The 19,042-nt window shown below is 33.8% G+C and overlaps 1 protein-coding gene across 14 annotated transcripts in view; it reads right to left on the reverse strand.

Moving 5' to 3' along the window:
- The window catches only part of LOC123239274 (sodium channel protein type 2 subunit alpha), a 106,623-nt gene that overhangs the window by 42,621 nt on the left and 44,960 nt on the right, over positions 1-19,042 (reverse strand). For all 14 annotated transcript variants that reach the window (XM_044666533.1, XM_044666536.1, XM_044666529.1 and 11 more), the window contains 3 exons: positions 8,611-8,784; positions 5,454-5,810; positions 3,035-3,514 (listed from right to left, as the gene is read on the reverse strand). In XM_044666533.1, the coding sequence (XP_044522468.1) occupies positions 3,035-3,514; positions 5,454-5,810; positions 8,611-8,784 (1,011 nt within the window). The remainder of the gene's footprint in view (positions 1-3,034; positions 3,515-5,453; positions 5,811-8,610; positions 8,785-19,042) is intronic.

Genomic DNA, 19,042 nt, shown 5'->3' on the forward strand with positions numbered 1-19,042 from the left:
ATGGAATGCTCATATCCTGTCATGGTAGCCTGATTCAGAAAATGAATGTTCTAGACAACTTATCATAATTCTCCACTTCTTTGATAGTATAGATCCACCCTGTAGAAAACTGATAAATATCTACACATTCATATATAAATATATATGTTTGTATATATATATAACATATAATATAGTTCTCCCTTAAGAGTTGCTACTGCTCTAGCCATATTTTTAATCATCTGCCTTTAAAAGATTCAATTTGTTTTATAAAAGGCATAGTCGGATTTTTTTCAAATCTGAGTTTTAACCATATTTAATGTTCATAACAGGTCTTTAATAAATCACACTGAATTAAGAAACCAGTAGAGCAGCACAATAAGATACGGAGAGAGAATACCCCTGAAGAATGTACACTTTCGGTAGGAATCTATAGATTAGACTCCCACAGTGAATTTTATCTCAATAGTAGCTTTCATGTTACCTTTGACATAATACATTTAACTATAAAGAAGATGATATTCAAACAAACATCAAACATATAAGTAAATAAAGCATTGGGAAAAATTGAGAACAGAGTGTAGTTTTCCTCAATTCAAGCCATACCAAATCAGTGAGTGTGACTTCCTTTGGATGATAAACTCCATGAAGGCAGCGATTGATTGCCTTTCTTTTTATCAATTGTATCTCCAGTGCATTGTACAGTGTCTGGCACATAGTAAGTGCTTAATAAATGTTTATTCATTGGATTGGGCTACATGGGGGGAAAAAGACCTCTTGGGTCAAAGCAGCCCAAACAAATACCAAAATTATGAGTTAAAATCACTTTGTCTTTCAAATGAACCACACCTCAATGGTTTCATTGAGTAACAGGCATTTTTAAATGTTTAGTTGTGTGAGAATATCAAGTCTAGTTTAAATAATACTTTGATAAATTAATATGCATTAAAACAAAAAAAAACACCTTTATTTACTAAAAGAGAAACTATATACTATTAGAGAATAGCACAAATATTTCCATACTAATGATCAAATACTGCTGGCTAATTTACATTTTATATGTCTGATTTTAGCCTCTGCAGTTTGATGGAAGTATTAAATCTCATAAATTTGGCCCTAATTCTTATTTTTACTCTAATTCTTTGGCATAATCTATTCAACAATTACCAATTGAAATTTGTGTGTGTGTGTCATGGACCCATTTGGCAGTTTAGTAAAGTCCACCATGGACCCTGTTTCAGAATGCTTTTAAATGCATAAAATATAATATGTAGGATTACAAATAAATCATTTATATTAAAATAGATATCAAAATATATTTTTAAAAGTTCAAAAGCCCTAGGACAAAAACATTAATTTAGATTATTATTCTATTTAAATATAATGTTCTTCATATCAGTACCTATTTTTCTAAGCTATGATATATTAGTATATTTTCACAAATTATCTCATTATTTTGGCAAAATTGTGGCATAACTTTTACTCTGCTGATTAAATTTTATAGAAGCATCTAAACAAAAAGGTTTTCTTTTTTTTTAAATTTCACATCATATTCACTACTGGAATTAAATATCTCATAATCCTAATTACCTTATAATATATAATGTCATTAAGAACAAAAGCTCTTATTTTAACTACCAATTTTGTTTATTAATGAGGTTTCTGAGTCGATGCTTCAAAATATTGTCATTGCAATGCATAAAGTTTAGGCTCATTTTTGAGAGTAAAGTTTTCATTTTATCTTCAAAGAACAGAAGAGCTAACAAGGACAATATGTGGATTTCGTGTGTCTGTGTATATGCATGTGTGTGTACGTGCAGGTGAAATTCTTTACATTAACAAATTCAGATTTCTTTTCAGTTATTGTCCATGTGGTTCTTGTGGTTCTCAAGAGATTCTAAAAGGTTTATTTAGGCACTATGAACTAAAAATGTATCGAAATAAGTGTCATGTAGCATTTTCTATTTTGCCTCTACTAAATAATATGGTGATTATTCAGGGAGCATAAAAGAACATAGGAGACCATTATTGCTAATCAAAGGTATCGCCTAATTTCTTTTCTGCAGAAAAGCAAGAAAGGAAATTAAAAATCAAAACAAAACTTGAACTAATTAGGCTTGTTTTTTGGGTATTTGTGCATATTCCTGTGCTTTTGAATTTAACAATGAAATGATTCTTAATATTTAAACTTTAAATTTCAAGTTATTTTTAAGGTATCCTGATCTTCCTCCCCATCTCTCCCCTTCTCTGAAAGGAAATGGCTTGATCTATAAATGAACATTTACATGCCTTAAGAGATTACTGACTTAAAAGAATCCTTTTTTAAAAGAGACCTTTTTACAATGCAAACAATCAAACTCCTCATTTCTATATTTTGCAAGGCTGAATTGTCACTTATTTTGTCAGACTTCCTTAAAGTAGGAGATTCACAGTTAGGATTATACATTCTCTGGAAAATTCCCCCAATTACCTTTGTTGATCAAAACAAAATTTAAGTATCAAGTCAAGAGTCAAACTTGACGTTAGCCAAGGATGACAATTTTAAGTCATAAGATTGGCCATCTCAGTGTGATGCTCAGTGAGTCCACATTGAAAACAAGTGCAATTATATCTTTTCAGTGATTTCTGAGGTGACAAAGATTTAACATTCCTAGAGATCTAACCACTTTTTCACTAAAATTTCTCCATTTCATCCAAAGGCACTTAAGATATGCAGAATAATGGCATACTTCTGAGAAGATTCCTATTTTAGTGCTATCCCAAACAAAACTATTGTATTGACCACAAGATAGAACACATAAGAAGGAACATTTAACATTATTTCATTGCCTTACATATCATAAGACATCCAAATCATGATTGTTTGAAAGAAATAAGAGAGTGCTAGGATCATTGTTACTGAAGTGAAACTTACATATTAATCATCAGTCCTGCCATTGACAATGTGTTGATAGATATTATTTCTTTTTTCAGTTAAAAAGCAATTTAGTTTTAGCATAGTCCAACAACATAAAGAAGGTAAAAAAATGTTTTTTCCTATTTCAAAAAATCCTACCTCTTTGCTTTCCTCTAGATCTGATTCACTGCTGAATTCTTCTGTATTCAAATTCTCAAAGTCAGATTCGCCAACAGCAATTGGGACTGTTACAGTGAGGCTGGGGTTGTTTATGAATGACATGTAGTCACTTTCATCAATAACATATTTTTCAACACTGCTGCCTATTCCACTGGTTGTCCCATTTCCATCTTTAAGATAATTCAGATCTTTGCCTATTTCTACTGTGGTATGGTTCGAAATACAGCTGTCTTTCTTATTGTTTAAATCCTCAAGCGGTTTGACTTCATCCAAAGCTTTCTGTTTCCTAACAAAAGCTTTTTGGATAAATTCACGTAATTTTCTTTTCACATAATCTATCCCCTTCTGCATCCTTCCCACAGCAATCTGGAGATTGTTCATTTCATTGTCATCATCTGTGGCAGCAAGGTTATCTGAACTAAAAGAGCTTAACAGCAAGGCCAGAAACAGGTTCAGTACCTAAAATGCAGTAAGAAAATAGGTTATCAGAAAATCCAGTTGTTTCCAGTATCCTTAAATATGATACTTCTAACACAATACTCAATTTTTACTTATTATTAATAGCTTTTTCCTGCAACCCATGTTAGATTATCTTGCTAAAATGAATGCAAAGTAAATAATTCACTTGTATCAAAGCATATAACTTTGATAAAATATAAAATAAAATTTAAAGAGCAAAGTCAATATCCAAAATCAACTTTAGCCAAGACTGAAAATTTTAAATCATAATATTGGCCATCTTGGTATAATTTACTGTGAATCCACTTTGAAACCATATGCAATCACATTTTTTCAGTGATTCTGAGGAAAAAAAGCTTCAGTATCTTCCTATTACTCAAATATATCTTTATTCTCATTAATCTGAGGTTCCCTCCAATGTATTCATATTTCCCCATCCTACATGACTCGAATCCATTTCCTCCTATAAGTTTAGATTCCACTCAATGTACTTGGAGACTTTCTTGCCTTCTCCTGATATCACAAAGTTACCAATCAAACATAATGCTCTTCACTTGTTTTCCCTTGCTCTGACCAAAGTGAATCACTCATCTGTTTTGATCATACATTTTCCTAATGACAGTTTTTTGAAATTCATTTTTTATCTTATATAATGTACTCTGATCGTAACCACTCCATTCCTTACAGGAAAAAAGTTCAGACTTAAGGTGTCTCTTATTCAGGTCTATCAAAGTTTAGTCCTTCTATAACTGCACCCAACCCTCAATCTACCTTTCCTGACTTATCTCCCACTATTTAAAAAAACTTTGTTGTGTATTTTATAAATACCCAACAATGATTTGTCCAATAATTAGTAACAACTAAAATCCACAGTTACAGATAATCTAAATTTTTTACTTAATTTAAGATATATCTTACAGGAGAGAAAATATGGCTTTTAAAATTATTTTTCCATTAACAAAAATTAATTTTCTCTACTTCACAGAAAACCTATAATAAATATGCATAATAAAAAGCAAAAAAACCCACCACCAAACCAACATCCTTCACTAGCCATATTAAAAAATATTTTTATCATCCAGTACTCTGAATCCATCACATTTCTGTTAGGAAATAAGTAAAATGCTTTATTATCACTAACCTTTGGAACCATGGTTGGTCACTGCATTGATCAGTCTTCTTAAGTTTTTCAATTTTTGTTTTTAATGTTGTTATTATTTTCTAAATTATCTTTATTCTGCTCACTTCATTATTGATCAGTTTATACAGTTCTCTCCAGGTTTCATAGAAATTGAGGGCCTCTATTTTATCCATATTTTTATTCCCTTCCCACAGAATTTAGCACAAATTCTTAGTAAATATTTGTTGAATGAATTAATCAATTGCTCAATTGACAAAAGGTGCCCCTTTGCTTGAAAATGTTTCCACAAAGCAAATGCCATATATTCTTTTAAAAGTATGAAGATGCTGTCTCAAGAATGGGGGAGGAGGAAGTAGGGAAAGAATTTGGAAATCAAAATTATAAAAATTAATAAGTTAAGTGTGAAGACTAATTTTCATTCCTACATTATAGCTTTTGACCTCTGGGATAGTAGGAAATCTAGTTTTGAAACATTCTTAAGGGACTTATTAAAAGTATAATATCTACAAGAAAAAAAACTAAAAGTGCTATTTTATTTCAAATGAGGGAGAGAAATCAGGAACTACTTGCTCAAATGATATTTCTGGATTTTCTGTGGATTTCAATTATCCAAGCTATTCCTGTTCTCTTATCATGAATAATTGAGCATTGGCTATGGTATTTTCCACTGTAAAGTAAAACCAACCATATAAAATATTCATTCCCCTTCCTAAAAGGGTAGTTGAGTCATGCATCTTTCCTAATAGGGTACATCATTTGAGGTTTTAAAATAATGAAGAAAATACATTTACTACATACCACCAGGTTCCCAATCACCATGACCATCATGAAGACAGTAAGGCACATGGTTTGACCTGCCACCTCCATACAGTCCCACATAGTCTCTATCCATTCTCCACACAGCACCCGGAACACAATCAGGAAGGAATGGAAGAAGTCATGCATGTGCCAACGTGGAAGTTCACAGTCATTGGAGATCTTGCAGACACATTCTTTGTAGCTCTTGCCAAAAAGCTGCATGCCGACCACAGCAAAAATAAAGACAATGATGGCCAACACCAAGGTCAGGTTTCCCAGAGCCCCCACGGAGTTACCAATGATCTTTATCAGCATGTTCAATGTGGGCCATGATTTTGCCAACTTGAAAACTCGAAGCTAAAAACAAACATAAAAAAAGCCATTACTGTGACTATCTAATGAAGTTCTATTTCTCTTTACATCTTTGTGGGGATGGATTGCTGGTGTGAAAAGGAAACAGGGAGCTCTAGAAAACCTGTGAGATCTAGAGTAAGGAGAGACATGGGTTTGAATTCTTCTTTTTATACTTACTAGTTTGGAGATCATAGGAAAGTCATTCTCTCAGCCTTAGTTCCCTCCTCTATAAAATGGGGATATTAGTACCTACCTCAAAGGATTATTGTGAGGATCAGTTGAGAAAATACACACAAAATACTTCACAAAGGTGAATCTATCTATCTATCTATCTATCTATCTATCTATCTATCTATCTATCTATCTATCTATGAATGACAGCTTATTTCTGCAGTGAATAAATATGTTCCATAGCTCTGCATCTAACTTATCAATAATGACACAATGAAGTTCCCCATATTTGTTTATAATACCCTACCCAAATCCTTATTGTAATATACTTGTCTCCTTTCTCAAAGAGATTAGTATCTGGCTCAATCTTCCTTCCCACTTCCATCTCGGTCTTCATACTTGGGAACTTTAATGTAAATGTTGTTTTCTTCAATAATTTGGCCTGCCAGTTATTCAACATTTTTGTCTCCCATGACCTGCATTTCTCTATAATGGCCCCATTCTTTCCTTCTCTGTGAAGAAGAGTTGGTCCTTTTACTTGCCAAGACCAAGCTTCCCATTTGTGCCTTTGACCTCATGTCTTTCCTCCCCTTTGGAAGCATGTTCCTTCCATCTTTCCTTCTCACTGCTCTATCTTTAATCTCTTTTTTGTCTACTGGACCCATTGACTATAAATATGACCATGTCTCCCACCTACTTAAAAACAAAAAGAAAAGAACAATCCTTCAATTGACTGGCATTCTGAAGGAGTTTGCTGAGTTGGTAAAGAAGGAACTGCTTTGGTCAGACCAACACTTTAGGAAAATTACCTGTCATCTGGATGGAAGACGGATTGTCGTGAAGAGAAACATAGTAGGGAGACAAAATAAGAGGACAAGAGATAATAATGGCCTGACCTAGATTGCTGCATAAGGGGACTTGTGCAAGAGATATTGTGGAAGGAGAAACAAGAAAATTTGACAACAGATTACATATATATATATATGTATATATGTACATGTATACATATATATATGGAGAGTTAAGCATTGAAGATGACATCTAGTTGTGAATCTGAATGGATGAAAGGATGATAGCATGAAGAAAGAAGTTTAGAAAAGGTATGGGATTGGAACAATAGATAATGAGTTAAAATTTAGGCATCAATCCAAATAAAATTATCAGGATCCTGAATTGGGGGAAATTAAATAGATGCTGACCTTTACCAACTCAGTAAACTGCAGCAGCTCCTTATTACCATTAGGAACAAATATAAAGTTTTCTGTTTGGCTTTCAAAGCTCTTAAAGGTCCAACTGCATCCTACTTTTCTTTCATTGAAGGAAGAAGAGTTGATGAATTTATGATCAATAGTGGAAAGCCAGAACAATCTGGAAATGGTTGCAATCATATACTCTAACCAGCCAATCATCACTGGAAAGTCAAGAGTCTTATGTATATTTTAAAATGTGCTTATTACATTTTACCAAAATCCAGAAATGCTAAAAAAATTAGAATGTAAATGTGAAATATGAATAATATGACTCTTAAGCCATTTAAAAAATCTTAGATATATGTGTTTTAATATCTGGCCATATTTTTCAAAGGTTTTATTTTATTAAAAGATAAATTAATACTTGCTCCTACTTTGTCAGGATCTCTCTTCAATAAATTAATTATTCAGTTATTAGAACTATCTACCATTAAGTTAGAGATCTAAGTATATTAGCACTTTCAGGTAAATAAATTATCATTTACAACTAAGTAATAGCAATTTTTTTACATTTAGAAATGTTAGAAGAATCAGTTTAATGTTAAATATAAGTAACCCAAAGGAGTCAGATATCTATCAAAGTACTTAAATGATTACTAGAGACTAATTTACACACTAAAAACACTTGGTTGAATATGTAGTTTACTAGTTTCATCATACTAACCATTTCTCCAACTTACAATAGTGAATTTATAGTTTTAAAATCAAATCAACCAACTTATATAGTCATAAGAGATAGGCAAATCATTTTAAATGGAGCTGAAATTAATTTCACTTAGATTCCTCAATTCATCTTCTAGATTCAAATTATCTTTCTAGATCACTTTCAGATAAGAGCCACCACATTCTATAAAAAAGAACCTCAACAGAAACCTTCATCCTGACAGCATAAAAGGGAAATTGCCACCCATCCTGATGATAAAATATACACAAGAACTATGTTTATCTTGAAGATTCAATATAAATCACATAAAATATTTTTGACTAAATTCTACCTCACATAAAAACCATGAAGAATTAAAGGAACTTCAAAGGTATAATTAATTAGATGACGTTTTTCTCTCCATAATATTAACAAGGCCATAAACTTAAGTCATCTTGTTATAAATACAAAAGAAAAAATATCATTTAATAAAATAGAAAAAAATCCCATGTAAGTTCAAGAATTATCATGAGAATTCAGTTATAGAAAATGAGGTTGTAGGTAGGGGCTATTAGTAAAGTTGATTTTTCCATCTCATGGTAGGCATTTTAGTATTCTATATAGCATAGCATGTAAAAAATAAAAATGAAGATTTTAAAAATTAAAAATAAAATTATATAAACATGTAAGACCTAAAACATCATTTTTTGTCACCATCAGATATGGGCAATTCATTTACCAGTCTGAATGATCGGAGGACAGATAATCCTTCCACATTTGCCAAACCGAGTTCCATTAAACTAAGGCTGACAATAAAACCATCAAAAATATTCCAGCCTTCTTGGAAATAATAATAAGGATCCATGGCAATTATCTTGAGAAACATTTCTGCTGTGAAGATTCCAGTAAAAACCTATGAGAAAAATGTAGATTACTATATTAATATCATTGAAATCATTTTAAAATTATAAATGTTCTTAAATTACAATAGATACATATATGTATTTTCAAAAGTAGCACAGTACCTACTTACTGGTGTACATTGAATTTTATAGATTCAAATACAACCTAAAAATCTAATTAGTAACTTCAAATATTAAAAATTCATCAAGTAAAAAGCAGAGTAGCATAGTACAAAGTGCTGGGCTCTTGAGTATGGAAGACCTACATTTGGTATATTGTCTGTGGGTCCAAGACACATAAGCTCTCAGGGGCCCAAGGCAACTTTCTAAGATCATAAATTGAAGAGAAAGTGATCATTTGCATTGGCAGAGAATTTCCTTTTACCAGTTTTCCTTCTTCCCCCTGAACTCCCTACACTGATGAAATCACAGGTCTGATAGAAAAAAATAATAAGAGAATTGGAATTAATTGGAATAAGAGAATAAATGTTTATATAACCTACTATGTGCTAGGCCCTGTGATAAATACTTTACAATTATCATTTCATTTGACACTTACAACAACACTGGGTGGTAGGTGTTGTTATCCCTATTTTACAGTTGAGAAAACTGAAGCAGATATTGAGCAACTTGCCCAGGATCATTCCACTGCTAAGGCTGAGTTCATATTTGAACTCAGGTTTCCCCAGCTCTGGACCCAGTGCTCTATCCTTGCATCACTAGCTCCCTCTTGTTGAGAAAAATTATGGTACTAACTCTATTTCCTAATGACCTCTTAATTAATTAACCAATATTTCTCTACATTCTTGAGGTCTTTCTTGTTCCTCCCAGCTGCAAGTGGTCTTTCCCACCCCCATTAACTTGCATTTATTTTATATATGTGTAATTTACATGCTATTGTTTAATAATAATTTCTTGAAAAGGGTTTGTTCATTTTTGCTTTTGTCTATCTCAGTTCCTACCATAGTGCCTGACTGCACTTAATAAATGCTTTTGGTTTATTGATTTATTCATATAGGAAAAGGCACTGATAACTCACCTGCTTTGTCTTCAGTCCTCACAGCGAGCAGGATGTGGTTTGGTTTTATGGCCATCATCCTTAGATTTTTTTTTTTATTACCAGAAAGGTCAAAACACCTTTTCTGACTAGGCCAATTTAACTCCATATCCTAATAATGGACATTTCCCCCTTCACTATTCCTGCACTGATTGTTAGACCAACCTCTTTTGAGTGATTATGAATCTTATTCAGGAGGTATTCCAGTGTTGTAGATTCTATCAACACAATATCATCTGTCAAGAACAACTGGAGGACCTCAACAACGATAGGGATTTTCTCTGTAATTAAGATTTTGTGCAGCATTTCTCATGGTTAGGCATATCTCTATTTTGTGCTTCATTTGATATAAGGAATCAGAAGATCCACTGAATAGTGTTATCATTATTATTGTTTCTTTTGAAGAATTTTATGCGTTTTTGGCATATGTATGAGAAATACCTTGTTGAAGGAGAGCCTTGAAGGACACTATGGCTCTAATAAATTAAATTATAGTTATAATCAATAAAAATAAATACAATGAAATCTTGTATTCCTGACTTCTTCTGGTCAGATATGTTCTGGTAAAAGATACGGTCTTATGTGTGACCCTGGACAAGTCCCTTAACTCCCAATGCCTAGCCCTTACTGCTCTTCTGCCTTGGAACCAATACCTAATATTGATTCTAAGATGGAAGGTAAGGGTTTTCTTTTTTTTAAGAAATGGACTCTTATTGAATATCACTTGGAAAGCCTGCCTATTCCTTTCTAATAACTTCATTAAGGAGGCCATCAATGTGCACAGAGCTTATTTGGAAGTATTTGATGTAGACAGGAAAGAGGTCATATGGGTACATGACTGTTGATGTTCATTTGGCCAACTTTTGGAGATAGTAATAAGTCATGAGATTTTTCTCACCTATAACTTCCTTTAATTACTTACAGAATAGAACTGAAAATATCATCACAACTATGTCACCTCCAACACAGATCTAACATATTTGTTCTCATCCTTATTCTCTTCAGTTCCCTTTCTCCCTCCCTTTTGAGCACATCCAGGACTTGAATGTTAGTGTCTAAGTTATGATAGCTCTAGAATTAGTTAGAAAATCTTTGCAGATCTTTTCCAATTTTCAGTCTGGTTGTTGTCTTCTTTCCAGTTTCATAATTAAATGCCCTTGGGGATGACTTTGCTTAAATGGGCCATTCATCAAACCTTCCTTAAACTAGTTTTATCCTTCGCTGCTTCTCTCTGATGTAGGATGCTGTATGAGATGATACTTCTTCATACATGTTTATTAGCCTCCACTACAAAATTTTAAGAGACTACATTTATGGTCTCAGTATTGATCTTGGCTTCTTTAACTGTTCGCTTAACAAGTAAGTAAATTAATAGTTGACTAAGATTGTTTCAGGCTATTTTGATCTCCATTTTGGCAATTAATTTACATGGATTAAGCTTTTCTATAAAATTGTTAAAGGTTCCATAGATTATCTTTTCTCTATTGACTTATTTTTTGTTTGTTTACATAGACCAATTTGGAGTATTTCAACTGAATATATCCTTTCCCCTCATTTTTATTCTTTCCTCTTGTTTCATATTAATTTTTTTTATCTTTGTTCTAAGTCAGTTATCTCACTTTGTATCTGATTCAATAATAGTTCACGCTTCTGTCATTTCTAGTATATTAAAATATAATCAGTTTGACTTTTTTGATGTTTGTCATGTTCAGCACCTCCTGATTTTTTTTAAGAAACTACTTGTAAGTTGAATGCTGGGAGCTAAGATGGTAGAGCAAAGGATGCTCTGCTCCCCCTCTCCCTACACACACACACACACACACACACACACACACACACACACATGCACACACACATACAAAGAAAATAAATCTCTCCAAAACAAAAGAAAACAGGAGAGACATGTCTCACTGGGATAAGAAAAGAGAATAGCTTGGGCAGGACAGTATTTGTGAGAACTGGTAGAACTTGAACCAGCCCAATATGCTGAAACTCAACTAGAAGCAAGAAGCTGCAGAAGGAACAGGAGCATGATCTTAGCCACTTTTTAGGAGAAATCAGGAAATCTACAAACTCTCATATGGCAGCAGAGTGCCTAAGACAGTAAAGAAGCAGAGTCGGGGACCTCTAAACTGCAAGAACCTATTCACTTCCACTTGGCAGCTGAGCACCTGAGGCAGGACCTATGAACAGTAAGAATCAACTCACTCCTCCAAGATAGCAGAGCACCTGAGGCAACATGGGAACAGAGTGGGGAACCTGCCCAATCCAAGATACTTGGCAGAGGCAGAGAAGTAGCACAGTGGGGACCAGCCCAGTCCATGAAACAATAGGGAAACTGATAACATGGGAAGTTGAATCTAGCTGGACAAAACAGCTGCAAGCTTCCAAAAGAGCAAGCCAGTAGACAATAACAAGATTTAACTTCTGCCATAAAATTATCCAGTCTTATCAATCTCTAATTCAGTGAAAAAAGAAGAGAAACACCAGAAGAATTTATTTATAGTCTTAAGTTTCCAAGTGAAGGAACATAGAGAACCTTACTTTAGCTCTATTATAACTTAACTAGGGATAGTTTGAATGCCCTGGTAAAGAAAATCAGCAAGCAATATTAAAATCAGCCCTAAATCCATTATGATTAAATACACTGTGGATAAAAGGACAAATATAATGGAGGAAGCACTCTCAAATCCTCCTATATTTTTTTTAACCCTTGTACTTCGGTGTATTGTCTCATAGGTGGAAGATTGGTAAGGGTGGGCAATGGGGGTCAAGTGACTTGCCCAGGGTCACACAGCTGGGAAGTGGCTGAGGCCGGGTTTGAACCTAGGACCTCCCATCTCTAGGCCTGACTCTCACTCCACTGAGCTACCCAGCTGCCCCAATCCTCCTATATTTTGCCAGAAGACTAATGGAAAGATAGTGTAATGATATTGGGGCTCGGTTATCTACTCCCATATCCTATTAAACCTTAAAGCTGAACTCAAACATTTAAATTTAACCCTGTCCTAGATTCCAGGTAATCCTACTTCCAGGCAGGAGTATATAAAACCTCTATCAGTAGCTCATTGGCTTAGGATTTGTTATTGTTTCTGCTCTGAATTGGATGCTTCAGTCCTCTAATAACTAGGTTTCTCCCTTGGACCTCAATTCCCTTTTGACTAAGCCCCACTTTGTACCCTCAATTCCTCTATGACTGAATCTCTGCCTAGTACCTCAGTTCTCATGAACCATAGGAAGTCAAAAGACTTTGAATAAGAAGGGACTTTAGAAATGGTCCGATCGAACCATTTAATTTTAAAGACACAAGAAACTCAAACTCAGAAAGGTAACTTGTCTAAAGTATGACAACTAATAAGTAGCATATCCAATTCCTCTTATTCTAAATATAATGTTCTTTCTGCTAAATTATGATACTTTATTCCTCTTTCTTCCTAATATTTATTCAAGTTATTGCCCTATATGTCCTTTCCTTTAATGGCCAAACGCCTAAAAAAAGTTTTCTGTATTGGCTGTTTCTTCATGCCCCACTCACTTCTCAACCCCTAACAACCCCTGGTTACTGCCTATGCTTCTTACCTAAAAAAAAATTCTTTTATCTCCAAGGTCACCAGTAATCAATTTATTGATAAATTTAGTGGCTCTTTCTCAGTCTTCTTCCTTCTTGACCTATCTATTCTATGAAACACTATATTTTGAACCCAACTTTTCCTTTTGTATACTCTAATGCAGGGGTCAGCAACGTATGGCTCTTGAGCCATATCTGGCTCTTTTGAGGGCCAGATATGGCTCTTTCTGCAGGAGCCATAAAGTCAATTTTTTTCAGGTGCTGTTACAGGAGCGCGCACTGTGAGCACTGTACGGCTCTCACAAAATTGCATTTTTAAAAATGTGGCATTTATGGCTCTCACGGCCAAAAAGGTTGCCGACCCCTACTGTAATGAGTTTTTATGACCCTGTTCTGTCATAGGGATTCTTATCCTCCTTGTCCAATTGGTCTCCTCTTTTTATAATCTTGTTGATAACTATTCAAGAGTTTAAGTTGAGAGGCAAGGTGGATAGTGCATCAGTCATTAGACTTGGATTTCAATTCTGTCTCAAATACTTGCTAAATGTTTGAATCCAGATGAAGTTTATTTAATCTGTCTGGACTTGTTTCCTTATCTGCAAAATGATGGGGCTGCACTCTATGACTTCAAATATCCCTTTTAGTTCTATGATCTTATAAACTATCATTTTTATGTGGTTGACTTCCAGATCTTCATATCCAGCCATCATCATCCTCCTGAGTTTTATTCCTGTATCTCTTACTGATTGCCAGACGGATCTAACTGGATATGACAGGGATCTTACACACATGCCCAAAACAGAACTCATTACCTTTTCCCCTATCTGCTCCTCCAATTAACATTCTTATTTCTGTAGAGGGAACCATCATCCTTCCAGCTACCCAAATTCACAACCCAGGAGTCATCCTTTATTTACTCTTCACTCTCATTCACCACTCATCTACATCTTAGAGATAACACAACTTCAATTTCTTCTGCACCTTTTCTCTTCTCATAAGTATCCTAGTTGAGGCCTTCATCAACTCACATTTTTATTGCAATTGCTTTTCATCTGTTCTTCCCAAGTCAAGTCTTTCTCTTTACCATTTCATTCTCCACCAAGCTACCAAATGGATAGTCTTAAAGTGCAGGCCTGACCATGCCACTGTGTAGATCAAGAAACTTTAATGACTCAACATTTTAAAAAGATAAAAAGCACACTACTCTGGAACCTTTACAATCTGCTCCAGTCTAAATTTCCATACTGACTATATTGTTCTCTCCTCATGCACATACATTTGCATACAGCCAAACTGACCTATTTGCTATGTCCCACATACAACATTTCATCTCCAAGTTTTCTGATTTTGCCCAGACTTTCTCCTATATTGGAAATATACATTTAGCTCCTACACCTTTGGAATCAATGGCTTACTTCAAGGAACTCGAATACCACCTCATGTAACAACCTTTTTCCTGATTCTCTCAGTATGTAAGGTCTGCTATAGCTGTATTTTTTATTTTTGTGTATTTTATATTCTGTATTGATTTTTTGTGAGCATGTTTGTATTTTGCCAAAACGTAAGTTACATTTTTTTCTATTTCTTTCCCCAGTGCCTAAAACAGTGATGGGCACAAAGCTTATTGAATGACTCTTTATTGAACTAATTGTATGCCTTAGACATTCTGATGTTTTCATTACTGGCCAGGGTGATAGTTAGGTGGCCTAGTGTTTAGAACCCTGCGCCTGCAGTCAGAAATCAAATTTGAATTCAAGTCTATCCTCAGATGCTAACTAGTTGTGTGACTTCAATCAAGACATTTAACCATTATCTATCACAGTTTCCTTATTTATAAAATGGGGATAATGATATCACCTACCTTCCAACCTTGTGAGAATAAAATGAGAGAATATTTGCAAATGGCCTTACAACCCTGCAAGCACTATATAAATTGTGCTTAATATTATTATTATCATTATCATTATTATCATTAACATCTAGTATCAGCAACCCTTTTCTTTTATATCTTCTACCTGCTTGAGCCACTGTCAGTTTGACAGTAGAGTTCAGGCACTACTTCAGATGACTTTAATGGCTCTACTCTTGCTGACTAATAGTTCATTTGTGAGAGATGACTAAAGTTAGATTTTATGTTGCATCCATAGAGCAGAGTAAATTGGATGGGCCTTTGAAACCACAACCTTGACTTCAGCAGCATTAGTCTGTAATCTGGTGATTTCCCAACCCTAGCGTAAAGTAGAAAGAGTTGCACATCAGAATGTAAAACTGGTTTGAGCCGAGGAAACACCATTTACTACTCATGTGACCTTGTACAAATCACTGAAATATCTCTGTGCCAAAGCTCCCTAATTTGGAAAAGATAGCTAGACTACATTACGTTTAAGGTTCGTTTAGGTTCTAAATCAATTTCCTTTCCAACTCTAAATTAATGACCTTATTATCCTATATTCAATTGACTCATTCTCTCCCCAATGAACTGACAAGCTCTTTGACTGACTTATCTGCTAGTTGCTTTGGAAACCATGTAGACACAAGCTAACATGCATCAATCAGGCAGTTCTAAGGAGTACAAATTTGCTTAGTATTGTCACTTGTAAAATATAGCCACATCTATAAACCTTAGGACAAAGATGCTTTAAGAAAAGGGACATATTTTGTTGATCCTAAAAGAAAGTGCTATAATGTCCTCTTAAAGACATGGCAATCCATTCTAGTGATATTAATAATATTTATTTATCATCAAATACATTGATGAAACTATATAATACAATATTTAAATATATTTGAACAAAACTACCCTATGATGATCACAGTTACATCTTCATCTGAATATTAAATATCACATGGATGTTGTAGTGGAATAAAAAATACACAAGAGCTTATAGATTATATAATATATAGTTAAATGATTTCTATTAAGAGAAGAATAAGAAACTATTCCTGATTAAGCACAGGATTCAGAGATGATTAGGAGAACAGGAAGTAAGCACTAGGCTCTTCTTGGTAACTTCACATCACCACTCTTGAATTAAATCCTTAGGGAAATAGAAGAACCAGTGGATGTGATTGCAAGCCTCCATCAGTGATATTTAAAAGTTGACAAAAGGAAGTAGTAAAGAGCTTTCAGGAGAAAGGAAAATACTGCATAATGGATTCACTTTAATAGCAAAAAATCTAAAGTCCAGCACATGAATTTAAGAAACTAACCCTCAAGTATAAGGTGCTGAGGCATGGCTATATAGCAGTTTGTCTGAAAAAAGATATGAAAAAAGCTCAGAATAAATCAAGAGAGTTATATAGCAGCCGAAATGAATCCATTCTTAGAGTGAATTAAGATAGGCATAATGTCTAGAGTAGAGTAAGGGAGATGACACTCCATCTGTACTCTTTCTTAGTCCTATATGATCAAGAGTGATGTGTTTGGTTATGGGGACATTTTCAGATGAATCCTAAAAACTTGAGAGCATCCAAAATAAAACAATTTAGTGAAGGGCCTTGAGAGCTATATGAGGATCATTAAGTAACTGGATATGTTTGGCCTGGAGAAGCAAAGACTTAAAGGTTATGTGATTATGTCTTCAAGTATTTGAAGGGCTTTCATTTGGAAAAGGAATTTTTTATTTTTTTTTTTTAATCCAGAAGGTAGACTTGGACAAGGAAGTTGCAGAGAGGAGGATTGAGGCTTAATGAAAAGGAATATCTCAAGAGTTATTTGAAAATGTAATAGATTGAATCAGTAGATTGTGGGTTCCCTAACTCACTGGAGTTATTCAAGGAAATGCTGGATTACCTCAGCAACTGTTTTGTAGAAGGGATTCTCACTCATTTTCTTTTACCAAAGAAACTCCTAGACTTTTCATTCATAGTAAGAGAATAATGGACATGATCAAAACTGGTTAATGCATATTAAATGCTTTGTAAACCATATATATATGTATATATATTCATAAATACAATTATTTATAACCACCACCACCACTATCACAACAACAACCTGCTCATTGCCATTCATTAAAAAGTTATAAGGGATTTATATAATACTGGTATGCTATACCACAATTAACTAGTAGAATGGAGATTATTCTCCCTATTCCTTGTCCAGATGACTATTCACAGATATAGTCCTCAGTGTGTCTTTTCTTCTTTCCTTTCTTTTCCTTCTCTTTCACTCAAACCATTTCCTCCCATGTAATCTACTTATTAAAATTTTACTTGTTCTTCCAGGCTCAGCTCAAATGCTATTTCCTCCATGAAGCTTCCTTGATCACTCTAGCCAGCTATCATACTCTCTTTCTTCTTTTACCCCTACCAATTTGTTTTGTCTCCTTCTCTCATAGAACTTATAATTTATTCATTATAGTTATATGCTGGTATCATCATCATCATCTCTATCAAATCATAAGCTTAAGGAGAGCACATTATAACTTATTCTTCTTTATTAAATGGATACAGGGCACCTAGCTCAGAGGTAGATTTAAATGGTAGATTTAAAAAAAACACTTGTTGAAGAAATAAATGAATGAATGAATCAAAATTTACCTACATCTATATATCCAGGCATTAGCTCCTAATGTATTCTTCTCCAGATACTTCAATTCATACTTTTCCCCAACTTCTATTGCATTTATAGTCAAGTTAAGTATCCCACAGTTGAGCACTTAATCTTTCTGTTTCATGTAAGCTAGTTTTCCCCTTCCATCTGGTACCATAAGGGAGGGCAAAAACAATGCCCTTTTCTTACAAATAAGATCTATTAATAGAGTGATTCACTCACTCCATTGGCTTTAAATTCGAAAAATGTTAGATTTGCATGTGCTAGAAAGTAAGATAAAACTGGAATTTATCTGTATGGTTTTCATTGAAGGAACTTAAGGACATAAAGCACAAAACACATATTTTTTAAAAATCACTGAGCTTTAGACTTGAAATACGATGTTTTTAACTGCTTAAAAAAAGATTTAGTAATGTATGAAGAAAGAGGTGATTATTTGAGAGACTCAGAATTTGATTTGTAGCATGGTAAAATTTTGTAATGTTTATATGACTTAAATTTGTTTCCAATGTATGTACATACCTAATTTTCAAGTTTAGAGCTGTATGAAGTTTTCATGAGCCCATTATATGGGTAATTACATATTTTTGTTGGTATATATTTATTCTAACAGTAAATGACAAATTCTTGAGTTTAGAGACCATATCCCTATCATGACTAGCATGTTTTATGTATATTGGATTAAAAATAATAACAAAAAATAATGAAAAACTTATTCACTCTTAACGGTGATATACAGAAATAAGAATCCATACAATATGATTCCCTGGTCCCTAACTACTACTTCAGAACCTTACATATGACTTTTGAAATTTATTTAACTAAATAAGATATGGGTAGCATCTACTTTGTAAGCAAATGCCCCAATGAAAGTATCCTGTTTTGTCAGAATTTTTGATATCTTGCAACCATTTCCTCAGAAAATAAAAACCTACATAATTCGCTCCTAATGAAAGTATGTTATTTAAGAATCTTTAATTAACTTCACAAATACATTTTGAATTTCATTTTTAAACACTTGCTCTCATAGCTACAACTGGTTCAACTATGATAGTAATTTCAAATTTATTTTGAGCCTGAAAAATAAAT

This window comes from Gracilinanus agilis, chromosome 3 (genome assembly GCF_016433145.1).
Source record: "Gracilinanus agilis isolate LMUSP501 chromosome 3, AgileGrace, whole genome shotgun sequence".
NCBI classification, from domain to species: Eukaryota; Metazoa; Chordata; class Mammalia; order Didelphimorphia; family Didelphidae; genus Gracilinanus; species Gracilinanus agilis.